Source organism: Vulpes vulpes, chromosome 2, assembly GCF_048418805.1.
Source record: "Vulpes vulpes isolate BD-2025 chromosome 2, VulVul3, whole genome shotgun sequence".
NCBI classification, from domain to species: Eukaryota; Metazoa; Chordata; class Mammalia; order Carnivora; family Canidae; genus Vulpes; species Vulpes vulpes.
In genome coordinates this window covers 120,398,105-120,425,033 of record NC_132781.1, presented here as the reverse complement: position 1 = coordinate 120,425,033, position 26,929 = coordinate 120,398,105, and the positions used below count along the sequence as shown (strand labels likewise).

General features: G+C 43.6%; 1 protein-coding gene across 9 annotated transcripts in view; it reads right to left on the bottom strand.

Annotated features, from left to right (window-relative positions):
- The window catches only part of LOC112934395 (protocadherin gamma-C4), a 186,454-nt gene that overhangs the window by 131,778 nt on the left and 27,747 nt on the right, over positions 1 to 26,929 (bottom strand). Inside the window, exon 1 of one of the 9 annotated variants that reach the window (XM_026017919.2) lies at positions 22,286 to 26,277. The exons of 4 other annotated variants lie outside the window; for them this stretch is intronic. In XM_026017919.2, coding sequence (XP_025873704.2) covers positions 22,286 to 24,700 — 2,415 coding nt within the window. In that variant the 5' untranslated portion in view covers positions 24,701 to 26,277. Of the gene's footprint in view, positions 1 to 1,868; positions 5,192 to 7,537; positions 11,501 to 12,071; positions 14,682 to 17,374; positions 21,237 to 22,285; positions 26,278 to 26,929 lie in introns of those variants that run through there. 4 more of the 9 variants (XM_026017838.2, XM_026017900.2, XM_072749818.1 and 1 more) reach the window with 4 other exon arrangements.

The window sequence follows — 26,929 nt, the reverse complement described above, 5'->3', positions numbered from 1 at the left end:
GTAATTTACCATTTGTTTTTGTGTATAGCTCCTAAGGCCTTGGAAAACAGAAATAAGATTACATTTTCATGTAAGTCTTGAATTTTCACATTCCATCATTTATATTTGTCCCATTTTCATTCTTTATGATACAAGTTCTTATTTAAATTCTAGTTAGTTAACCCATAGTGTAATATTAGTCTCAGGAATAAAATCTTGAGATTCACCACTTACATATAACACCCTGTGATCATCACAAGTGCCTTCTTTAATATCCATCACTCATTTAGTCCATCCCCCTTGCCCACCTCCTTTTCAGCAATCCTCAATTTGTTCTCTGTAGTTAAAAGTCTCTTTTGTCCCATTTTCAGTAAGGGCACCAAAGACACATTTGGAACTAATCCACCTACTGCCAGTTAGTTACAAGTATTGTGATTTTTAGATGTCACTACCTATTTTATTAATGCATAGGTTAACAAACAACCTAACTCAGGCAATATTTCTGTATAATTTTTAAAAAATGAAAAGGGGGCTTTGGGCTGCCCAGTCGGTGGAGACTGCAACTCTTGATCTTGAGGGTCATGAATTTCTTTTAAAAGATTTTATTTATTTATTTATTTATTTATTTATTTATTTATTTATTTATGACACACACAGAGAGGCAGAAACATAGGCAGAGTTCTCCCACTGTGGACTCCTTGGGGAGCCTAATGCGGGACTTCATCCCAGAACCCTGGGATTACAACCCTGAGCTGAAAGTAGGCACTCAACCACTGAGCCACCCAGGTGCTCCAGGGGTTGTGAATTTGAGCCCTCTGTTGGGTGTAGAGCTTGCTTAGATGAATAAAAAAGTTTTAAAATAAAACATGAAAATATATTTGCTACAATGGCAAAAATCTATATTTATATATTATATGTAGTTTAGGATTAACTGGATTGAAACTAAACCACTTATTGCCTTCGTTTGTGTTTATTATATATAGATAATGTTTCTCAATGACCGCGTGACACTAATTATCAAAATGTTTCAGGATATATGCTTTTAGATTTAAATTTTTTTTTAGGATTTTATTTATTTATTCATGAGAGACACAGAAAGAGAGGCAGAGACACAGGCAAAGGGAGGAGAAGCAGGCTCCATGCAAGGAGCCTGATGCAGTGCTTGATCCCGGGAATCTGGGATCAGGCCCTGAGCCAAAGGCAGATGCTCAACTGCTGAGCCACCCAGGCATCCCAAAAAAGATTTCATTTATTTATTTGAGAGGGGGAGATAGAGAGCTCACGCTAGTACACAAATGGGGAGCTACAGAGGAAGAGGGAGAAGCAGGCTCCCTGTTGAGCAGGGAAACCAATTAGGGGTCAATCTCAGGATCCTGAGATCATAACCTGAGTCTAAGGCAGTTGCTCAATTGACTGAACCACCTAGGCACCCCGATGGTTTTAGATTTAACAAAAATTGGGCAGCCCCAGTGGCCCAGTGGTTTAGCAACGCCTTCAGCCCAGGGTGTGATCCTGGAGACCTGGGATGGAGTCCCACATCTGGCTCCCTGCATGGAGCCTACTTCTCCCTCTGCCTGTGTCTCTGCCTCTCTCTCTCTCTCTCTCTCTCTCTCTCTCTCTCTCTCTCTGTCTCTCATAAATAAATAAAATCTTTTTTAAAAAAAGATTTAACAAAAATTTCAAGAGCATCACAAGGCCATTTTCCATGAAAGACTGCAACACAGATAAATGAACAAAAAAATTCTAACCCCATTTCCCAAGTAATGCCCAGAAAAATCAACAAAACACAATAAAATCAAGGCATATTTAGCCTCTATACATTTTACTTCTATAGTAATTACTGACATCTAGCTATGCTTATGGAAATAAAGGGCTTTGAAATAACTCACCTGTTGCAAACTGACTGAATTAGAAGTCATCCGGGAATCTACAATGCTGGTACTTTCAAACCAAGGGGCTTCATTACAGAGAAGATCTTGTGGTGGAATATTTTCAGGCTTTATATTGAGAAATTTAAACTCAGTCTTTGAGGAATGTGAGGCAGCACAAAGATTGTAAGAATAAGGCAAAGTCCCTTCGCTGTAACTGGAGATAACTCCAGATTCAGTCTTGGAGCAAACATTGGTCTGAAAGCAGCCCCAGGTGGTGGAGCTGGAGGAGCGTCCCAGGCGCAGGGCAACCGCCAGAATCACCGCGAGGAGGAAGAGCACGGAGATCAAGGCCAAAGCCACCACCAGGTAGAACTGCAGCTCAGCCTGGGGATCAGCGGGCGCCTGGCGCTCGCTGACGTCTGGCAGCGCCTCCTGCAAGCTGTCAGCGAAAACCAGGAGCAGCGTGGCTGTGGCCGACAGGGGCGGCTGTCCCCCATCCCGCACAGCGACCAGCAGGCGCTGGCGGGCCGCGTCCCTGTCGCCCAAGGCACGCGCCGTGCGCACCTCGCCCGTGCGCAGCCCCAGGCTGAAGAGTCCCGGCTCGCTGGCCTGCAGCACGTGGTATGACAGCCAGGCATTGTGTCCCGAGTCGGCGTCCACCGCCACCACCTTGGTGACCAGGTAGCCGGGCTGCGCGGCGCGCGGCACCGTGTCGAAGAGCGCCGAGCCGTCGGGCCCCAGCGCCGGGTACAGCACCCGCGGCGCGTTGTCGTTGCGGTCGCCCACCAACACGCGCAGGCTCACGTTGGCGCTGAGCGCGGGCGAGCCCTGGTCGCGGGCCTGCAGGGTCAGCTCGAAGGCGCGCAGCTGCTCGTGGTCGAAGGCGCGCTGCGCGAACACCACGCCGCTCTGCGCGCTCACCGACACGTAGGACGCCAGCGCCCGTGGCTCCAGGTCGCTGGCCACGATGGAGTAGGAGACGCGGCCGTTGGGCCCCAGGTCGGGGTCGGAGGCGCTGACTTGGGCGATGGAGGCTCCAGGAGGGTTGTTTTCGGCCACGTGGACCACGTAGGAGGCCTGGTGGAAAACTGGTGCGTTGTCGTTGACATCCGCAATGTGCAGAGTGATGCTTATACTAGAAGAGAGGGGCGGCTTTCCCCTGTCAGTGACAGTGATAGTTACGTTATATTCTGGAGTCTGTTCTCTATCTAAGGCTCCATCTGTGACCAACTTGTATGTATTTTTTGTATCTTGAACTATTTTAAATGGGAACTTTCCTTTTAGTTGGCAGAAAACTTCCCCATTAAATCCTGAATCTAGGTCACGTGTTTTTATCAGGGCAACAACAGTCCCCAGCTCAGTATCTTCTTGAATATGTTTAGATTCAGAATCCAGGATTACATCAGGTGCATTGTCATTTTCATCCAGAATATCTATTTGTATTTTACAGTGTGCTGTGTGACGTCCACCATCCTTTGCTTCCACCCCAATTGTGTAGCTCTCTCTCTCTTCAAAGTCCAGTCCTCCCCCAGTGGTGAGTTCCCCTGTTTTACTGTCCAGTCTGAACAGCTGTCTCACTGCATTACCAATGTTGATGAAAGCATAGGTGATCTCAGCATTGACCCCCTCATCCAAGTCAGTGGCCATCACACTCAGTACAGAGGAGCCCACGGGCAGGTTCTCTAGGACACTGACCCTGTACACATCCTGGGTGAACACTGGTGGGTTATCATTTGCATCTGCCACAACCACCCTTATCTGGGTAGTGCAGCTTCTGGCTGGGTCCCCTTCATCCACAGCAGTGAGGACCAGGTGGTGGCAGGACTGCTCTTCCCTGTCCAGGGGAGTCTTCACTACCAGTTCTGGATACCTACTGCCATCTGGGTTCTCCTTCTGAATCAAAGAGAAGTGTGGGTTGGGGTTGAGGTAGTACTGCTGCAGGGAATTGACACCTACATCTGAATCTTGTGCGGATTCCAGTGCAAAAGTGGCTCCAGTTAGGGCCAGTTCACTAATTTCCAGTTCAGTGATACTTTGGCTAAAGGTTGGTGGGTTGTCATTGACATCCTGAATTACCACACTTATATGAAAAAAGTTCAAAGGCTTTTCAGCGACCATTTCAAATTCTAGAACACATGTTGACTTCTTGCCACAAATTTGCTCCCTGTCTATACGGTGACTCACAAGTAAGTCCCCATTTTCAGTACTTACTGTAAAGAATTTCTTCTGTGCACTAATCCTCAGGTTTCGAGTAGGCAAATCTTGCACGCCAAGCCCCAGATCCTTGGCGAGGTTCCCCACCAGCGAGCCCATGGCCAGCTCCTCTGGAATAGTGTACTGGATCTGCTCCGGTATCACTGGGCTGAACAAAACCAGCCAAAAGAGAAACGCCATTCGTCTCCACCCAGCGGAGTCCTCCTGTCCCAAACGGTCTCCCATCCCGTTTTCTGCGACTTTGCCAAAGACCTACGATTGCCAAAGGATCCCAAGAATTCTTTGAGCAGGAGCAACTCCTAGATTTGTCTTGGCAGGCAGATTGTTTAACAGATAGGTCAGCGGGAGAGATTCGGAGAGTGCCCAGTTACCGCCATTCCGGGGTGGGCAGGCGATTCCTTTGCCTCGGGAGAAGCGGATACTTTGCTCTGTACTAGCCAACAGCGGCACCCCGCGTCTCGGGTGCAGAACTGCAGTAGTGGTTACTAAATGAGCTCCAAATAAGGAGTGGGTTAGAAGAAAATTCTGTGTCAGGACAGATCTCATTCTTCCCATCTTACGAGGATTTTAACATTTTAAATATCTACTATATTTAAAATCTGGCAGGTCGTTTTATTTGAACTTGAACTTTATCCATCTAAATCAAATGATTTTTACTTCTCAAAGAGCAGAGGTAACTTGCTGAAGATGTTTATTGGCATCATCATGGTTTTCATTTCCATTTTCATAAAATGGTCATAACTTCTGTCCTGTGTTCTTCCTTAGTAAAACTGAAGACCAAATGAAATGATATGTAGAAAATGACACAAATGAAAGTAGTAGGTTATGGAAGAAAGTGTAGTATGAAAATGCTTGAAATATCAGCTTGATGTGTATGGTTATTACATTCGCTTTTCTTCTAACTTATAAACGTTACAAATCTCATAGCTTTTAGTTTTATCCTGTGTTTTACTTCCCTATAATCATTATCACTTTACCCCCAAAATAATTGATAGGTAAGTAAAGATATGGTTGTCCCTATAAAATAGATGTATGGTAAGAAGCAAGAAACTCTTTTCCTTGGTTTCCAAGTGTCTACTTTTAAACGATCATGATTTAAAAACTATTCCACGGATTTTATTTTTTCACACTACATTACCATTGTCTTTAACTGTATATCGTTTCTTCTGAAGTCACCTAGCAACGGTAAATTATTTAAATTTTAGAGATAAAGTATGAGTCCTTATAGTTATATATTCTAAAGTAAACTATGTTGTCCACTTTTCCTTGGTCCCCAGGTTACTATCAGATTATCCCAACCCTTTGTTATTGACATTCTTCCCTTGTCAATAAGCATGTCAATTTTATGTTTCTGATAGGTGTCTTACAGTTTTGATTCAATTTCCACAACTAGAAATCTTTTTTTCAAAACTAGAAATCTTCATAAAGAAATTTTTAAAGCTTATACAATACATTGTAATTCTGAAACTTAGTGAGTAGCAATGCTGAACTAATAGTAGAATAGCATTTGACATCTTAAACTACTCATCATATTCAGGATTCTAGACAAACTCACTGATATCTCTACTTCATACAAACATAAAAAACATAGACTCAAAACTTTGCTCCAAAATATGACTGAACAAGTGCCTTTCCAACGTGGTGTGAACATTTAATACAGGAGAGTTATCTTTTTAGAGCACATATGAAACTAAAGATTCAAATATTTAAACGAGTATAGATAGTATATACACTCAGTGTTGGATCAAGCATTTTATTACATAAAATCTATTGAAGTTTATAGAGGTTTAAGAGGTATTTTCCACTGCATGAAAATGTTAACTCATATCCAAAATCTATTTAAAAATATAATGAAAAATATAAAAATACTATTTATTATAAAATATAATAGAAAAGTGAGTTTTCATGTAGAAGTGAATGATACCAATCTCCATCACACAAATTCTCACTACTCTTTTTGGATGCATTCAGTATTCAGTGGGTCTGCACATTTTACACTGCAGTCAGAATTAACCATATATAGATATAATTGGATCCCCTTCAATATACAAATATTGGATCACCTTGAAATAATTATTTTTTTTGAAATAATTAAGAAACAAAAATCAAGTGGTTCCCACATGTAACAATAAACCATTTGTTTATTGCCGTTTCTCCTATTTAGTCACACTTTGCAACTGAAGAAGCTGTTGAAAGTACAATATTTGGATGATTGAAAATCTTAAAATGAAGCATCTGAAAATAATCTATAGTAGATTAGATACCAAAATGCAGAGAGCAGTTCTTCCATTACACAACACACACTCAAGAAATCTGAGACCCATAGACTTGCATTTAATTAAGAAAAATTATTAATTTAAGAAGAGCATACCCCTGAGAAATGAATTTTAAAGTTTCAAACAATTTTTTATGTTGAATTGATTTTCCAAGTACAAATCTTAGGCTCTAGTGATAAAGCAGAATTTTACTGATGCGTGCATAGGTGCAAACATTCAAGTAGATACTGACTCTGAAAAGGGAAGGGTTATCTGTAACCAGAAGATGCCAGGTGTGTGGCATATTTGTATTAATGCATGTAGCAGAATCTAATTCTTTGGAGATTTTAAACTGCACCACAGAATAAAGTATAGTTTTTTTAAAAAAGATTTCTTTTTAGAGAATGCATGTTGGGGTGGGGGTGTAAAGGGCAGAGGAATAAGGAAGGAAATCTCAAGGAGACTCTGCACTGAGCCAGAAGCCCCATTTGGGACTCTACCCCAACACCCTGAGGACCATGACCTGAGCCCAAATCAAGAGTCCCATGCTTCGCTGACTGAGCCACCTATGCACACTGAATAAAGTAGTTTTAAGGTTCCTTCTCACTGATTTCTTCTTTCAACAAATATGGGTGTCCAGTAATTACATAGGTTAACCCAAAGTTCCCAGACTTGAGAATGCCATAGACTATAAATTTAATCTGTTTTTCTGATTTTTATCATGTAGAAGTTTTCTATATTCTTCCATTGATTTATGAAAATACTATAAATTATTTCCTTATGCAAAGTGAAGGTATACTAAAATATCAGTGCTGTATACCATCCTTTCCAAAACCTATTCGCTATTGGTGTTTACACAAGTACCCAAAAGAGAATATTACATATAACAACTTGGACTAACCAAACAACTCTTCTATTAACATAATAACAATTCTAGTGTAAGAAAGTCTTTGGGTAAGGTGATTGTGTTTAACCACTTTCTTTTAAGCCTATGGGTTAGCTAGATTGTCTAAAATTTTATGTATTGAAAAAAGAAGGCATTAAACCCAAAATATAATTTGAAAGCAAATGGAGATAGCATCAATCACCCGATTAGATCAACTTGATCTCTGATTCAATATTTCCATAATTAGTTTTGAATGTGGCAGAAAACAGATTAAGGAAACAAATGAAAAAAAAAAAAAGCTACAAGCAAGCATATTGAAAAGGAAATCTCACCTGAACAACTCCTAGTTCTTCATTTACATTGATCTCCTCAGATATCAGAAGAGGCTCGCTTTTCCCACAGCTCTCCTGGCTGAGGAGCGTGTCCACATAGTTGGGCTGCGGGAAGATCACGTGACTCTCCCGCGAGCCCGCGGTCAGGGACACCTCGTGAGAATAGGTCTGCAGGAACGCCCGCACCCCGTCCACGCCCACAAACTGCGAGGCCGAGGCCGGCACGCCCAGCAGCCCTCCTCCTGCAGCCTGGAGCAGACGCGACGCGTGCCAGCGCCTCAGCCTGAGCGCCAGCAGCACGATGACAAAGGCGAGGAAGATGCAGGAGACTGAGGCCACAGCCACCACCAGGTACAGCGTGAGGTCTGAAGCTTGGGAGTCACGTGGGGCTTCCAGGCTGCCCAAGTCAGCCAGGACATCTGGGATGCTGTCAGCAATGGCCACAGTGAGCGTGATGGTGGCCGAGAGAGGGGGCTGGCCGTGGTCCTGCACCGCCACCACCAAGTTCTGCTTGAGCGCGTCTCTGTCCAGCAGGGCCCGCGCTGTGCGCACCTCTCCTGTGTGCAGCCCCACCTGGAAGAGCCCAGGCTCGCTGGCCTTGAGCAGGTGGTAGGACAGCCAGGCATTCTGGCCAGAGTCTCTGTCCACTGCCACCACCTTGGTGACCAGGTAGCCGGGCTCTGCATATCGGGGAGCCAGCTCCACACCTGTGGAGCCATCCGTGGGAATGCTGGGGTACAGGATTTCAGGCACATTGTCATTCTGATCCAGCACGAACAGCTTCAGTGATATGTTGCTACTAAGCGGAGGGTCTCCATTGTCACTGGCCATTACCCACAGCTGCAGGTCTTTAACCTGCTCATAGTCAAAAGAGCCCAGAGCATACAGGACGCCTGTGTTGGAATTGATGGAGACATAGGAGGATAGAGGTATTCCTTGAAATGTGTCCTCGGCCAGAGAATAAGTGACTTTGGCATTGTTGCCGCTGTCGGGGTCCTGCGCAGTCACAGATAAGATTGAGATGCCTCTGGGATTGTTTTCCAGGATGTAGGTGGAGTATGGGGTGTCAGGAAAGATGGGAGGGTTGTCATTGATGTCTGCCACATTAAGGGAAATGTAGCTTTCTGTAGACAGGGGTGGGTTTCCACGGTCAATGACCATGACTGTGATGTTATAATTTGAAATCTCTTCTCGGTCCAGGGCTTTTGTGGTCAATAAGTGATAGTAATTATCAACTGACTTTTCCAATTTAAAAGGCAAGTTACTAGGGATAGAACATAGGATCTCTCCATTCTCTCCAGAATCACCATCATGTACACTAAAGAGTGCAATTATGGTTCCAGGAGGACAGTCCTCAGAAACAGAACTAGCACGAGAGGTGAGGATCACTTCTGGGACATTGTCATTCACGTCTTGTACTGTGATCAGCACCTTAGCACTGGCAAGAAGAGCACCTCCATCCTGAGCTATCACTTCCATGAGGTAGAATCTGGATTCTTCATAATCCAGTGATCGCAGAGTCAAGATTTCACCCAGTTTCGAATCAAGTTGGAAAGTCTTTGAAATTTTGTCGTCTTCATTGTGAAAAGAGTAAGTTAATTCCCCATTTATTCCCTCATCTGGATCGGTGGCAGTTAGCATAAGCAGCCGAGTGCCTACCGGTATGTTCTCTGGTACACTCACTCTGTACTCAGGTAGAGAGAACAAGGGTGCATTATCATTTGCATCAAGAACCATCACTCGTATGTGCATAGAACTAGAGAGTATGGGGTCCCCACCATCTAAAGCTGTGAGGAGCAGGTCGTGGACAGCTACTTTCTCGCGGTCCAAGGGCTTCTCCAGTACCAGTTCTGGGTATTTTTGTCCATCATCTCCGCTTTTCTCTTCCAGAGAGAAATGGATATTGTGGCTGAGTTGATAACTCTGGAGGGAGTTCACACTCACATCAGCATCTCGAGCGAAGGGAAGTGCTAATCGCGTTCCAGTAGCTGCATTTTCATTAACTTTTACTTTTACTTCCTCATCCCGGAATCGCGGAAAGTTGTCATTAATATCTATTATTTCTATTTCTACTCCATAAATTTTCATATTATTCTCAACCAAGATGTTAAAACTCACCAAACACGGCATGCTCTGAGCGCAGAGCTCCTCTCGGTCTATCCTGCCCACAGTGACCAAGCTGCCGCTTCTCGGGTTCAGAGCGAAAAGCTGTGTCCTACCTCTGGAGACGATGCGGGCTCCGCGCTCCGCCAGCTCCCGGGGCTCCAGCCCCAGGTCCTTGGCGATGTTGCCCACGAAGGATCCTTTGTCCAGCTCTTCCAGCACCGAGTAGTGGATCTGCGCGGCTCTGACTCCCCACAGTGTCTCCAGGAACAGGAAGAGCAAGAGCGGCTCTATGCAGCACCAACCCCTCAGTGGATCCGCCATTGCTTTCTCTCCGACCAGTTTTCTTAGTCCTAATTCCAGTCTGCTGTTTCCTTCTTTCTTTCAAGCCAAAAGGAACATATTACTTGACACAAATGTGAGGCTATTCCCCAAAACTTCTTGGGTCTGTTTGTTTAATGCGGAAGGAGCTGAGAGTCAGGTCGTATCAGCAAGCAGCTCTTCCACTTTGGTGAACAGCGACACTCAGAGTCCTAACCAGTTACTACACCAATTCTGTTTTATTTCATAAATGTTTAATTATATTTTATTTTTAATAATTTTGCTGTATATTTAACTTATTATCAAGTGATACTGTTTATATTTAATTCTGAAATGGCAAAAGTCTTCAACAAACCTTAAAATCAATATAATTATTAGATTTTTATTTCCTTAGAAAAGCTTTATTTAAGTGCCATTGAGCCTATGTCCTTTATTTACCTCCTACCTATGCTGAGTTCATTATATTAGGGCACTGGAATTCTTAGTTTTGCAGGTTTTAAAATTTCATATTTTTATTTTGGGTATATTAATGAAAATGTGCCCATTGTGCATAAGAATGTCAAGGAAAGAAACCCAATTCTCATTGCACTTGTGCAAAAACGCCTGCTGACCCAAGCAAATTGTATTAGCTGTCATAAACAGAAAAAAATAAAGAGGCGATTTTGTTATTTGTGAGGTCTTTGAGAAAGTTCCCAGATTTTCACACTAAGAATTTGAAAGTTACACCACATCAGACTAAGAGTTTGAGTTGGGTTAACTTTGCATTATCTATATTTTCCTATTACCATGTATAAACTGGAGTTAGGCATTTTACAGTGACAGATCTTGGAGAAATCCATATAGTGACTGAAGGAAAGGGCTTTAGTTCATTACCTATGCCAAAAAAACATGCCCAGATACTCAGTGAGCAGGCAATGAGTGGTCTTCCTATATTGAGAGAGATATTTAATGTTATCACCTTTATATGGTAGAAGGGGGGAAAATGCCTCATGATTGGGAAAAAAGGGTATTTCGGAGAGTCCATTAAGTGAGAAAAGCATTTTTTACCTAATGACACCTTCATAGAAAAAGAAAATGCTGGGTGTTATTCTATATGTTGGCAAATTGAACACCAATAAAAAGAAATTTATAAAAAAAAATAAAATGAAGACATTTATATCTATAATTAGAACATTCAAAAAGAAAAATTTAAGTAAACAATGTGAGCACAGTTTGCAAAACTTTTATCAATGTGCAATTTTTCACAAAAGCTATTTGGATGAATAAGAAAGATTTCTCACATTTAATAAATACACTCATAAAATAGGCACTGCTGGCCTCAAATGTTGCCCATCCTTTAAAAACAGATCTGAGATCTCAGGACGCTTAGCTTGAAAAGACACTTAGAATGCTGGTCTACAATTCAGTCCTACCTGTCCCTTGCTGTTGGCAACCACCACACTGGGTAATCTATATTTTTTCTTTTCCTTTCCTTTTCTTTTCTTTTCTTTTCTTTTCTTTTCTTTTCTTTCCTTCCTTCCTTCCTTCCTTTTTTTGTTCCCAGTTATCCCAAGCTAGCAACAAAGACAGCTCTCTTTACTCTGAAATGCTATAATTTTAAGAGGAAGTAAAACTAAAATTTGAGTAATGAAGACCCTGAAGATGAAAGGAATAACATAAGGTCCCAATAGTAAAGAAATTTCATAGGAAAGGAATATAGAAATGAAGAAGAAAGAGAAATATTGGGGATCCCTGGGTGGCTCAGAGGTTTAGTGCCTGCCTTCGGCCCAGGGTGTGATCCTGGAGTCCCACATCAGGCTCCCTGCATGGAGCCTGCTTCTCCCCTGCCTGTGTCTCTGCCTCTCTCTCTCATGAATAAATAAAATCTTTTTTTAAAAAAAGAAAGAAATAGTTCAGGTAGTACAGGCTTGTAATTATGGACAAATAAATCTCATACATCAGATAGAAAAACCTGTGTCAAAGATTTAGTTAGGCTAGATTAAGATAATTGAGGCAGAAAACTCCTAAATTGAACCCACAAGACAAAATATGAAATAGACTTCTACCGCAGTTGGGTGATTTGCTAACAAACATTGACAACCAAAGTAAAAATAAGTAAATTAAAGCTCACCTTTAAAACAATATCTGATGTAAATGGTACACCTTCATGATTTGTATTTGGTACCCAAGAGGCATCTTCACAGAGGAGATCCTGAGAGGGAGTCACTTCCGGGGTGACATTAAGAAAATTAAACTCTGTCTTAGCTGATTGTGAGGCAATGCACAGATTGTAGGAATAAGGCAAAGTCCCTTCACTATAGTTGGGAGGAACCACAGGTCCGGACTTGACACACAGACCAGGCTGAAAGCAGCCCCAGGTGGTGGAGCTGGAGGAGCGTCCCAGGCGCAGGGCAACCGCCAGAATCACCGCGAGGAGGAAGAGCACGGAGATCAAGGCCAAAGCCACCACCAGGTAGAACTGCAGCTCAGCCTGGGGATCAGCGGGCGCCTGGCGCTCGCTGACGTCTGGCAGCGCCTCCTGCAAGCTGTCAGCGAAAACCAAGAGCAGCGTGGCTGTGGCCGACAGGGGCGGCTGTCCCCCATCCCGCACAGCGACCAGCAGGCGCTGGCGGGCCGCGTCCCTGTCGCCCAAGGCACGCGCCGTGCGCACCTCGCCCGTGCGCAGCCCCAGGCTGAAGAGTCCCGGCTCGCTGGCCTGCAGCACGTGGTATGACAGCCAGGCATTGTGTCCCGAGTCGGCGTCCACCGCCACCACCTTGGTGACCAGGTAGCCGGGCTGCGCGGCGCGCGGCACCGTGTCGAAGAGCGCCGAGCCGTCGGGCCCCAGCGCCGGGTACAGCACCCGCGGCGCGTTGTCGTTGCGGTCGCCCACCAACACGCGCAGGCTCACGTTGGCGCTGAGCGCGGGCGAGCCCTGGTCGCGGGCCTGCAGGGTCAGCTCGAAGGCGCGCAGCTGCTCGTGGTCGAAGGCGCGCTGCGCGAACACCACGCCGCTCTGCGCGCTCACCGACACGTAGGACGCCAGCGCCCGTGGCTCCAGGTCGCTGGCCACGATGGAGTAGGAGACGCGGCCGTTGGGCCCCAGGTCGGGGTCGGAGGCGCTGACTTGGGCGATGGAGGCTCCAGGAGGGTTGTTTTCGGCCACGTGGACCACGTAGGAGGCCTGGTGGAAAACTGGTGCGTTGTCGTTGACATCCGCAATGTGCAGAGTGATGCTTATACTAGAAGAGAGGGGCGGCTTTCCCCTGTCGGTGGCCATTACACTGATGTTGTATTCCGGAATCTCCTCACGGTCCAGGGGACCATCTGTCACTAGCTTGTAATAGTTCTTTGAGTAAGAATTCAGTATAAATTCGGCCTTTCCCAAGATGCTGCAGTAAACTTCTCCATTTTCTCCAGAGTCTCTATCCCTCGTTTTTATCAAGGCGACCACAGTTCCTGGTGGGGAATCTTCTGGTAGGGGAGTAAATATTGAAGTCATCATCACTTCAGGTGCACAATCATTTTCATCGAGAATTTCAACTTGGATACTGCAGTGGGCTGCTAGATCTCCAGGATCTTTTGCTTCTACACTGAGAGTGTAACTATTAGCAGTTTCAAAATCAAAATAATCCTTTGTCGTGATTTCTCCTGTTGTTTTATCTAAGTTAAAAAACTGTTCCACTAGTTCATCCACATTATGAAAGGAGTAGGTGATCTCTGCGTTGACACCCTCATCCTGGTCAGTGGCTGTTACCCGAAGCACAGAGAAGCCCCGGGGCACACCTTCCTGCAGGCTGACCTTGTAGATGTCTTGGATGAACACTGGAGGGTTATCATTAGCATCGGTCACTTGAATTTGGATCTGGGTGGTGCCGCTCTGGGGTGGGTCCCCACCGTCCACAGCTGTTAGAACCAACTGATGGAAACTCTGTTTTTCTCTGTCTAGAAAATGTTTCAGAATCAGCTCAGGATATTTATGTCCATTTGGAGTCTGTTTCTCTGAGAGATCAAAGTACTCATTGTCATTAAGATGGTATCTTTGCAGTGAGTTAGGACCAGCATCTGAATCCAGGGCCGGGTCTAGTGGAAATGTTTTACCTGGCTTGGTGGATTCTCCAATTTTTAAATCAATCTTATTCTGTTTGAATACTGGGGTGTTGTCATTTATATCCTGCACTAATACTGCTACGTGAAAGATATTTAGTGGGTTTTCTGCGACAATATCGAAATCCAGAACACACAGAGACTTCTTTCCACATATCTGCTCTCGATCTATTCTGTCACTCACAAGTAAGTCCCCACTTTCAGGATTTACAGTGAAATATTCTTTTTCCGCGCTAATCCGCAGTTTCCGGGCTGGCAAGTCCCGGACACTGAGCCCCAGATCCTTGGCGAGGTTTCCTACCACCGAGTTTTTGGCCAGCTCTTCAGGAATTGAATAGCGGATCTGATCCGGGAGAGCCCCGCAGAACAAAGACATCAGGAAGGGCAACAATACCTGCCGCCACCGCGCTGGGCTGCTCCACTCTGCTCTCGGCCTCATCCTCTTTCTCCACTGTGGCTCTGCTTTTTGGTCAAGAGGAGAAATAAGCCCTCTGTGGATGGCAAAATGCCGGGGAGGGTCTCTCTTTCTGCTTTTGTTTTCCGTATCTGAATCTTTACTGGTCTCTATGTGGCTGGTTTGAGCAGGAAGTTACCCTCTAAGAGGCTCCCAAATGCATCTTCTCTCACTTTTTTGACCTACACCGACACCCAGAGGTCTTCTCGTGGAAGTGCACCAATTTCTTGTAAATGTTTTGCGAAATATATATTTTTTTAATTTACTGAGAGTATTTATTAGTTTTTAAAATGGTATATATCCATATAGTTCCAAATTGAAAAGGTATATGCAGAACATTTTCTCCTCTGCTTTCATGAACTCATTTGTCCCAGGAGAAATAAGTGTTACTTTTTTTTGTGTACCATTCCAGAGAGATGTTTTGTATAGTGCAGATTTTTATAAATGTTCTCCCCCCTTTAATACATAAATGTAAGTATACAATATAACATATTCTGCATTTTCACTCATTATATCATGAAATTATTTCGTATCAGTACATAAAGGGCTTTCTCATTTATTTCTTCCATCATATGGTTGCACAATAACTTACTTAACCAGAAATACTATTTTCTAAAATAAATCAAGTGGCTACTCAAATAAAAATACATTTCCTGTGTGATATTAGGATAACAATTATCTACTGTTCTCCTAGACACTTAAAATATGTATCACTCTGATTCTGGAATATATTCCTAATGCCAGCATCCAAATATGCTTGATGCAGTTTCAGGCCAATTGATATTTACAAATTTTATTTTAAAGCTTCAGTATTTTATTTATTTTTAAAAAGACTTCATTTATTTATTTATTTGAGAGAGAGAGAGAGAGAGAGAGAGAGAGAACAGCAGGAGGAGTGGCAGGCAGAGGAAGAGGGTGAAGTTGACTCCCTGCTGAGCAGGGAGCCCAATTCTGGACTTGATCCCAGGACTCTGGGATCATGATCTGAGCCAAAGGCAGATGCTTAACCTACTGAGCCACTCAGGTGCCCCTGGCTTCAGTATTTTAATCTCTCCTCAGAATCTCAATATTTCCTCTCTCTCCTTTCCCCCTGTCAGCTAATTGTATCACATGACATTCTATTTTTCCATGTATCTCACACAGTTTCCCACAAAGACAAAAAGCATTTAGAAACTAAAATGCTCCTTCTTAAGTTGAATTGAAGCATAGTCCACAATCTATTACTACAATTCCTGGCTATCTAAAGAGCACTAATTTGTGTAGCCCTAGACATTCACAAATTCTTAGTTAACTCACAGAACTAAAGGAAGGCACAAAGAACAAAAGTGTTGTATATCCCTTGCATGCAAAATATTTTCCCCATATCAGATCATCCCAGAGCCATCTCAAAACTAACTGAGAGCAATTTTCAGGAGCAACGATGAGGCCTACTTACTACGTAGCATAAATTGTATCAATACAGAATCCAAGTTACCCAACATTTATAAGTCACTCTCATGATGAGAAAGGAAAGGTTTTGAAACATATATTTTCCTTAGAAATCAAGAAGGATTTCATTGTGATGCTATAATAGGAAATTTAGAAATTATTATTTAGTTAAATTATTTATTTACTTAGAGAGAGTGACACAGATAGCAAGAGATAGCATGAACCAGGAGAAGAGGGAGAAGCAGACTCCCTGCTCAGCATGATGTGGGGCTCCATCCCAGGACCTTGGGATCATGACCAAGCTGAAGGCAGATGCTCAACCAACTGAGCCACCCAGGTACCCTGAAATTTAGAAATTACTAAAATTACTCCTTCAACCTACTTAAAGATGAATGAAATAATGGCCAATATTTTTGGTAATCAAAGAAGTGTGCCAAAGGAATCACATAGTTACTGCTGGTGCCTCTCAAAAACTGCAACAACAAAATATGTGAAATACACCAATCCAATTGAGAAACTATCCCTATTAAAATTATACCTAAAAGTTAAATTTCCTCCAGTATTTATAAATTGTCACTGTTTAATTTTCAGAAAAAAGAAAATTTCAAAGTAGAAAAGAGGAAATTTAAAAAGTCAAGCTAGAATCAGTAACAGCGTCATACGACAGAATAATATGATTTTATACAATTGCCTTTCATTTCAGTTCTTTTTTTTTTAAGTCATCATCTAGAGCATCTCAAGGACTCAGTCCATTAAGCGGCCTACTCTTGATTTCAGCTCTGGTCCTGATCTCAGGATTGTGAGTTCGAGCCCTGTGTTGGGCTTCACCATGGGTGTGGAACCTAGTTAGAAAAATAAAAATTGGGCAGCCTGGGTGGTTCAGTGGTTTAGTGCCTGCCTTCAGCCCAGGGCATGATCCTGGAGACCCGGGATCAAGTCCCACATCAGGCTCCCTTGTACGGAGCCAACTTCTCCCTCTGCCTGTTTCTCTGCTTCTCTCTCTCTGTCTCTCATGAATAAATAAAATTTTTAAAATTAAAAAAAAAGAAAAAAAGAAGTAATCTCTACCCCAACACGAGGCCCGAACTCATGACTCTAAGATCAAGAGTTGCATACTCTACCCACTGAGCAGACAAATGCTCCACATTTCACAGTTCTAATCTATCCTTTCACTAATATCTAAATGAAAATGACACTTAAAGGATGGAGATGCTTAGAGGTATAAAATTAAGAAATTGCTGCTGAGACTAAAACTGAATGAAGACTACAAATGAAATAACTTTTATGAGTAGTAACTGATATTATTTTTGAGGTATCACTTGCCCCTCCCCTTTAAAGTAATAGAAGACTAAAAGACAAATGTCTTTATATATTACCTATCTTATTCAATTGGAGACATTTATATTGCTCTCTGCCTATGTTTTGATGTGGCAACATTGACTCACCTGATGAAGACTAGCGTCTCCTTTCGTTTCCGATATATCCTGAGTTATCAGAAGAGGCTCGCTTTTCCCACAGCTCTCCTGGCTGAGGAGCGTGTCCACATAGTTGGGCTGCGGGAAGATCACGTGACTCTCCCGCGAGCCCGCGGTCAGGGACACCTCATGAGAATAGGTCTGCAGGAACGCCCGCACCCCGTCCACGCCCACAAACTGCGAGGCGGAGGCCGGCACGCCCAGCAGCCCTCCTCCTGCAGCCTGGAGCAGACGCGACGCGTGCCAGCGCCTCAGCCTGAGCGCCAGCAGCACGATGACAAAGGCGAGGAAGACGCAGGAGACTGAGGCCACAGCCACCACCAGGTACAGCGTGAGGTCAGAGTCGTCTGGGTTGTCAGGAGACTCGAGGCTGCTTAGGTCGGCCAGGACGTCTGGGATGCTGTCGGCCAGGGCCACAGTGAGCGTGATGGTGGCCGAGAGAGGGGGCTGGCCGTGGTCCTGCACCACCACCACCAGGCTCTGCTTGAGCATATCTCTGTCCAGCAGGGCCCGAGCTGTGCGCACCTCTCCTGTGTGCAGCCCCACCTGGAAGAGCCCAGGCTCGCTGGCCTTGAGCAGGTGGTAGGACAGCCAGGCATTCTGGCCCGAGTCTCTGTCCACTGCCACCACCTTGGTGACCAGGTAGCCAGACTCTGCATATCGAGGTGCCAGCTCCACACCTGTGGAACCATCAGTGGGGAGGGTGGGGTACAGGATTTCGGGGGCATTGTCATTTTGGTCCAGAATGAAAATACTCAAGGACACATTGCTGCTGAGTGGAGGTTCCCCGCTGTCGCTGGCTGTCACTAACAGTTGCAGGTCTCTAATCTGCTCATAGTCGAAGGAGCGCAGTGCATACAGGACACCAGTATCAGAGTTGATGGAAACATAGGAGGAGAGAGGCATCCCATGGAGTGTGTCCTCAGCCAAGGAGTAAGTGACTCTGGCATTCTCCATGCTGTCAGGGTCCTGGGCAGACATGGATAAAATGGAGGCTCCTTTGGGGTTGTTTTCAGGAATGTAGGCAGAGTAGGAAGCGTGAGGGAAAGCAGGTGGGTTGTCATTGATGTCTGCCACCTGCAGTAATATGTGAGTTTCTGTGGACAGTGGTGGAATTCCATGATCAGTGGCAGTTACTGTGATGTTGTATTCTGAGACCTCTTCCCTATCCAGTGTTCTGCGTGTCAACAACCGATGATAATTTCCATAGGTCTTTTCAAGTGTGAATGGCAGATTATCCAGAATAGAACATGTGACAAGGCCATTCTCTCCTGAATCACTGTCATGTACATTGAAAAGTGCAATTACCGTACCTGGGGAAGAAGTTTCTTGGATAGAGCTGGTGAGAGATGTAACAGTGACTTCTGGAGCATTGTCATTTACATCCAGAACTGTCACCAGTACCTTACTTCTGGCTCGGAGACCAGGTCCATCATGGGCTTCTACATCTATGTCATGAAATCCAGAGTTTTCATAATCTAGATCCCCCAATATTGTTATGTCCCCAGTCAAAGAATTCAATTGGAATAGTTGGGACATTTTATCTCTCACTTTGCGGAAAGAATAGGTTACTTCTCCGTTGGCTCCTTCATCTGGATCAGTGGCTTTTACAGTGAGTAGCCGGTAGCCCACTGGCACGTTCTCCAGAACATTCACATGGTACTCTGGCTGAGTGAATACAGGAGCGTTGTCGTTGGTATCCACAAGTGTTACATGAATCTTGACAGTGCCAGAGTGAGCCAAGTCACCTCCGTCAAAGGCAGTGAGAAGGAGGTGGTGAACTGCCTCTTCTTCTCGGTCTAGGGCAAGCTCCAGCACCAGCTCAGGGGACCTAATGCCATCTGCTCCACTTGGCACATCTAGGGAGAAGTGAACATTCGAGCTGAGCTGGTAACCCTGCAAGGAGTTTACTCCTACATCTGGATCAAAAGCTTCAGGAAGAGGAAATCTTGTCCCAGGATTTTCATTTTCAGCAACTTTTATTTCCCTTTGCTCTATCCCAAAGGTGGGCGCATTATCATTAACATCGATAATTTCCACTTCTATTCCAAAAATCTTCACTTTGTCCTCCAGAAGAATCTCCAGGCTTACTACACACTTTGGAGATCTGTCACATAGTTCCTCCCGGTCTATCCTACCCGCCGTGACCAAGCTGCCGCTTCGCAGGTTCAGAGCAAAGAGCTGCGTCCTACCTCTGGAAACAATGCGGACTCCACGCTCCTCCAGCTCCCGGGGCTCCAGTCCCAGGTCCTTGGCGATATTGCCCACATAAGAGCCTTTCTCCAGCTCCTCAGGCACAGAGTAGCGGATCTGTTCGGCCTGGATTTTCCACAGGGCCCCCAGGAGAACGCAAATCCCGACCAGCCGGCTGCAGTCTGGGTGATAAGGAGGAGCCGCCATTACCGCCCCGCTGTGGAATAGCTTGCGCTTGGGTGTTTCCTCAGTGGAGACCAGAGGAGCCCCAGGATCTTCAGGGTCCAAGATTATGTGCTTTCACCATTGGATGTTGGAATTCTGGTGTCCAGTCTTAAGCTTCCTAAAGCCACAGGGCTAATACTTTGTGATGCAGAAATCTTCTGGTTCCGATTAAATTCCTGGTTACGTTTCCCCTGATTGGTGAACAGCGACACTCAGAGTCCTAACCTGTTACTGCAATATATTTTTGGTGAAGAAAAGCACTACCTGTTTATATCATTTATTTTTCATAACCTATTTCTCCTAAAAGAATAAAATTCAAGCTCCTGTTTTTATTTGCAATGAAAATCCAAGCATGACCCAAAGCTTACTGTACAATAAAGCTTCCAAAGTAATTTATTTATTTTCAAAGAAAAATGATTTTTTCTAAGAATTTTTATCCTTTAAACTTTTCCATTATTTATTTTCACAGTCCATTTTTGGTGCAGTGCACTGTGTAAGAGACACATTTATCCTTTCCAGAAACAAGGATGAACTTGAAGAATGAAAGCATAGGTAGGTGAAAAAACAGTGTCAGGTCAGAGAAGTTGGAGATTTAGTCCTTCCTTATAGAAATAAGTTCCCTCACATGAGTTGACCCTTTAGAATCTGGGGCAACTTTTGAATTCCCTTTTAAGAAAACATCTACTGTTCAAGAGCTATCCTGTGCAAATGGGCTTGGCAAATATGATAGTAGGTCTGGGAAGTTAATTTGTTCATTAATTTTGTATTAGAAGATTTTAGGTCACAGGCTATGTTTGTGACCATCATGTTCACAGTGTGTACTAAAACTTTAGAACAGCACCTTCCACAGAGTAGACACTCAAACACTGAAAGTTTTTCCAATGTTTAATGAGTGTATCACTAATATAACTGCAAAGCCTAAAATAATAAGTAACTGATATTAAAATAAAGAATGACAGAAAAGTTAAATGGAAACTTTGTAAAAAAAACAGACATTTTCAGTATCTTTTTTCACATAAGGACACATCCAGAAGGTATTATTTTACTATCATTTATAAGTTTATTGTAGATCTGGTTTTAGAAATAACTACAAAAAAGGAAAATTTTTAGTAGTCATATATATGTTATTACTGCATGTTTCAGTTTTCTTATAAATGAGTACTTTGACTAATTAACTAATTTTACAAAATTTGATATAAAGCACCAAGTAGCCAATTCTTTAGATTATTCCTCACATGCTAACTAGCTTCTAGAAGTTATTCATAAATTTTAATCAGACAAGAAAGTCCATTATTTATTCAGAGTAATAAAATCATTAAGACTTTGGGGAGCAAATTAAAGGTAATTTTCACATTCCTCAAAGGACTCACAAATTGCTGGGGATTGGGAGGTAAAATGCGATGTTTTGAAAAACAGACTCAAAAAAAAAAAAAAAAAGAAAAACTTAGACTCACTTCTCAGAAACCTATACTTAAAAAAAGAAATATGAGAGAGGCTTTATATACAAAAAGTTTTGGGGATCCCTGGGTGGCTCAGCGATTTTGTGCCTGCCTTTGGCCCAGGGCACGATCCTGGAGTCTAGGGATCGAGTTCCATGTTGGGCTCCCGGCATGGAGCCTGCTTCTCCCTCTGCCTGTGTCTCTGCCTCTCTCTCTCTCTCTCTCTCTCTCTTTCTGTGTAAATAAATCTTTAAAAAAAAGTTTCATTACATTCCTTATCGTAACTGACAAAGTAAAAAGAATATAAAAATAAATTACTAAAGAATGGTTAAGATTCTTTTAAAGATTTTATTTTTAAGTAATCTCTACACCCAGTGTGTGGCTGGAACCCACAACACAGATATCAAGACTCACATGTTCTACTGACTGAACCAGCCAGGTGACTGGAAATTTATTTTTGAATGAGATTATGGAGTGTGAATAAAATTGATCCAAAATTAGTGATCAAATTGGTCTTTACTACATGTGATAAGGCAAAGAAGTGCTAAGAGGCATAATTATGAAGGCTCTACTAAAAATACACATTGCAGCAAAAGATGAAAAACTATAATATATTTGATGAAGATGAACATAAACTAACTTAAGTAGAACTGTAACTACAGTTATAAAGAATAAAGCTTGAGTGCTCACTTTGGCAAACCATATACTAAGAATAAAGCTTTAAAAAAGGTATCACAAAAAAATAAAAAAGGTATCACACATCAACTAAGAAAGGCAGTGTTATTATTAAAAGTAGCATCCAAGAACAAGCTCTCTTTAGCAATAATTTCTGATCATACAAAATTGTTAACAGTACAGATTGAGAAGTATTAATTAGGCAATTGCCAAGACTACTGAACAATCAAGGAACCAAACTCCACCCGTCCCATACACCTCTTTGACTAGAATTATCACCAGAAAAATGAACAACAGTAAAAAATAATTATGCACTACGGAGAATAAAAGTAGGTTTGCAGAAACTCACGTGAGAGGCAAAAGCTGATTCATAAACGAGTTGGGGGTCTTCATTGCTGACACATCCATCCATAGAAGGATCATCACAAAGGAGATCCCGAGGAGGAACCATTTCTGGTTTCAGGTTGGGAAAATTAAACTCTGTCTTAGCTGATTGTGAGGCAATGCACAGATTGTAGGAATAAGGCAAAGTCCCTTCGCTACAGTTGGGAGGAACCACAGGTCCGGACTTGACACACAGACCAGGCTGAAAGCAGCCCCAGGTGGTGGGGCTGGAGGAGCGTCCCAGGCGCAGGGCAACCGCCAGAATCACCGCGAGGAGGAAGAGCACGGAGATCAAGGCCAAAGCCACCACCAGGTAGAACTGCAGCTCAGCCTGGGGATCAGCGGGCGCCTGGCGCTCGCTGACGTCTGGCAGCGCCTCCTGCAAGCTGTCAGCGAAAACCAGGAGCAGCGTGGCTGTGGCCGACAGGGGCGGCTGTCCCCCATCCCGCACAGCGACCAGCAGGCGCTGGCGGGCCGCGTCCCTGTCGCCCAAGGCACGCGCCGTGCGCACCTCGCCCGTGCGCAGCCCCAGGCTGAAGAGTCCCGGCTCGCTGGCCTGCAGCACGTGGTATGACAGCCAGGCATTGTGTCCCGAGTCGGCGTCCACCGCCACCACCTTGGTGACCAGGTAGCCGGGCTGCGCGGCGCGCGGCACCGTGTCGAAGAGCGCCGAGCCGTCGGGCCCCAGCGCCGGGTACAGCACCCGCGGCGCGTTGTCGTTGCGGTCGCCCACCAACACGCGCAGGCTCACGTTGGCGCTGAGCGCGGGCGAGCCCTGGTCGCGGGCCTGCAGGGTCAGCTCGAAGGCGCGCAGCTGCTCGTGGTCGAAGGCGCGCTGCGCGAACACCACGCCGCTCTGCGCGCTCACCGACACGTAGGACGCCAGCGCCCGTGGCTCCAGGTCGCTGGCCACGATGGAGTAGGAGACGCGGCCGTTGGGCCCCAGGTCGGGGTCGGAGGCGCTGACTTGGGCGATGGGGGCTCCAGGAGGGTTGTTTTCGGCCACGTGGACCACGTAGGAGGCCTGGTGGAAAACTGGCGCGTTGTCGTTGACATCGGTGATGTGTAGGAAGACGCTTTTACTGGAGGATAGGGATGGCTTGCCCTTGTCTGTGGCTGTAATGGTGACATTGTACTCTGCCATCTGCTCCCTATCTAGGGCACTGTCAATCACCAGCTTGTAATAATTCTTGGAGGTGGATTCTAATTTGAAAGGACCTTCTTCCTGAATATAGCAGGTAACCAGACTGTTTTGCCCAGAGTCCTGGTCTCTCACTTTAAATAGGGCTATTACAGTTCCAAGATCTGAATCCTCTGGAATCTGGTTAGAAAAGGACATCAATGTAACCTCTGGAGCATTGTCATTCTCATCAACAATTTCAATCTGAACATTACAGTGAGCGGTGTGCACTCCTCCATCCTTGGCTTCTACAACCAGCATGTATCTACTTGTCTTTTCAAAGTCCAGTGTACCATTGGTTGTAATGTCACCAGTATTTGGATTGAGATTGAAGAGGAGGCTGGTACTTGTTGAGGCACTGAGGAAGGCATAGGTGATCTCTGCATTAACACCCTCGTCCTGGTCGGTAGCCATCACTTGCAGCACAGAGGTCCCCCAGGGCACGTTTTCTTGGAGGCTAACTCTGTATGTGTCCTGGCTGAACACTGGAGCATTATCATTGGCATCGGTGACCTGAATCCGAATCTGGGTGGTGCCACTTAGGGGAGGGTCTCCACCGTCCATGGCAGTCAGGATTAACTGGTGAGAGCTCTGCTGTTCTCTGTCCAGAGGTTTTTCCAGCAGTAATTCTGGGTATTTACTTCCGTCAGGACTTTCCTTCATTGTCACAGAGAAGTGTTCATTGGGGTTGATAGTGTATATCTTCAGTGAGTTACTTTCTGCATCTGCATCTTGTGCAGAATCCAAAGGGAATTTTACACCTGGTAAGGCTGACTCACAGATTTCCAAGTCAATGACTTTTGCCATGAAACGTGGTGCATTGTCATTAATATCTTGGATTTCAACAATCACATGGAAAACATTCATTGGATTTTCAGCAACCATTTCAAATTCTAGTGTACACTCCGATTTCCTCCCACAAATTTCTTCTCGATCTATTCTACCATTCACTAACAAATCCCCACTCTCTGTACTCACACTGAAGAAATTCTCTGCACTAACCCACAGTTTTCGAGCTGGCAACTCCTGGACACTGAGCTTCAGGTCCTTGGCAAGGTTCCCCACCCGCAAGCCCTTGGCCTGCTCCTCTGGAATAGTGTACTGGATCTGCTGGGATATAGCCCCCCACAGCAAAGACAGCAGAAAGAGAAACAGTACCTGAATTTTCATCAGTTCAGTTTTTCCGGAGCTTCTTTGCATTTTTTTTTTTATCTCACTGGGAAGCTTCTTTTCAGGATGTCTCTGAGATGTTTAAAAAAATCAAAGACAGCACCTGGGCTTTTGTGATTTGAGGGCAGGACTTGAGTTGGTGGGTACAGCCTCCGCCTTCTTATGTGCGCAGGACAAAGCAGGAAAACACCGCCTAAGTCTCCCACAGAATTTAGAACCTTTCTTCCCTTTGGTCAACAGCGGCGCCCGGAGGTTGTCTGGGAGAACTGCATATTGTCCAGCCATTTACCCTCCACGAGTAAGCTCTCAAATCTACGTATCTTATTTGTTGAAAACCTAAGTATTCATATTTACCCTCTACATTTGGCATGTTCTAGTTTTTATCATTTCATAAGTATTGTTATCATTTTACATTCTTTTTTGCATTAAAAAATTCACAAGGCATACCACCTTTTTTCAGTTTAGGGGGTAAAAATATCTTCAGTGATTTCACTGTATTGGTGAACACTGGCGTGAGTAGTGCAGATGAAATAAGTTACTGGCTTTTTACCCACACTTTCGTGAACTATGATCCATACATTTTTGTAAAATCCATAACCTCCTTTATATAGTATTTTAACTCTCTCCAAAAATACTTTATCAATTCAGTAATACTTTTCAAAGATACAATCTTTGCAAAAAAGTCAAGACCCTAGACTTATTTTAATGTATTGCTCACTTTTTAAAAACAGGTAGTCTTCTCATTAAGTACAGCACAGCCTGATAACTTTGTTAGTGACCAATTTAATACATATGCTTTTATACAGCTGAATCTTGTGAATGCCATATTTATTATTTTTATGAAATCGGTGCTTTTTATTATATGAATGTATATGTAATACACCATAATGCCAATACTCAGATCCAGCTGATTTATACCATTGATAAGTATAGTGAGTTTGACTTGATCACTGGTAAATCTTGGAGAGGTGTTGAGAGTCCTTAGACACTCCGTTTTGGAACTTACCTTATAATCCTTGAACTCACCTTGGAAAACTAAAACAAATACCTTTATTTCAAATGCATTACCAAATTAGATATCAATGTAATGATTTATTCTCCTGTTTTGCAATGTTAATCCAAACTCACATTACACTCCAGTCATAACAGACTATTTTCCTATGACATTATTTTCATTGTTTTCCCTACTTTATGAATTTATATTTTCTCTTCCTTTTGCCATTAACCTTCTCCCTTTCTATTGTAATGAATTCTTGCCTATCCTTAAGAAAATCCTTTCTATGAAAATGGAATGTCTGAGACTTTTCAGCATCTATACAAGTTGATGGAAATTGTACAGTCTTTGTACTCTCTGTACATTTTCATAACATTCGTGTAGACTTTGTTTTATACAGGATTATTAGAAAATCTCTTAGAGCAGCTGAAGTTCCTGGGGGCACTACCCATTTAGCAATTTTTCTTATTATGAAGAAAGTGATACTAATATAAAGACTCTTCCTTAAAGAAGACATTTTGAAGATCATGTGCTTTTTCTGTGATGTATTTGCATGTTTGAGTGAAAATATACCTTTCTCTGCTATGCTCTCAGTTATTTGGCTCAGGCCCTGCATCTCACACTATTGAATATAATATCTCCTTCTAATGTATTGAGGGAGAGATATGTTACTTTATTTGAAACCTAATGAAATAGATTTTGGGTGACTGTCTGAGGTGATTTGATGGGTGAATTTCATAAATTTCAAAATGAGCCAAAAATTTCTGGCTCAAGAAAGGACTCTAGTCCATTGTTGGAGTAGCTGGTCTGGAATTGTCCTGCTGAGACTGAAACATATCTCTGGCATTTTCTTATCCTTCTCAAAGGACAAGAAATGTCACTTCAAGACTCCTAACAATTTAGGCAATTGACCTCCCCACCTTCAGACAAAAGGCTGAAATCAGTATGAATGAGCACATACATCACGCATACCTCAGGTATACACAGTAAGAAATACAGGCCACGTAAAAACATTTGACCAAACTTTACATTTTTTTACTCAACAGTTTTTATGTCATTGAGTTGAAGAATATGGCATGGCATGGAAAGAGCAAGCATCATTTTACAGGACTCTAAAATACCTAATATTTATTTATTTTTTTATTTGTGCCAGTGAGGATAAGCTAAATAGTTTGGAGCAACAAACCTCAAATCACAGGAAATTAAAATGAAAAAGGTCTATTTATCAAAGGTATACACATTAGTGAATGACAACCACAGAGCTC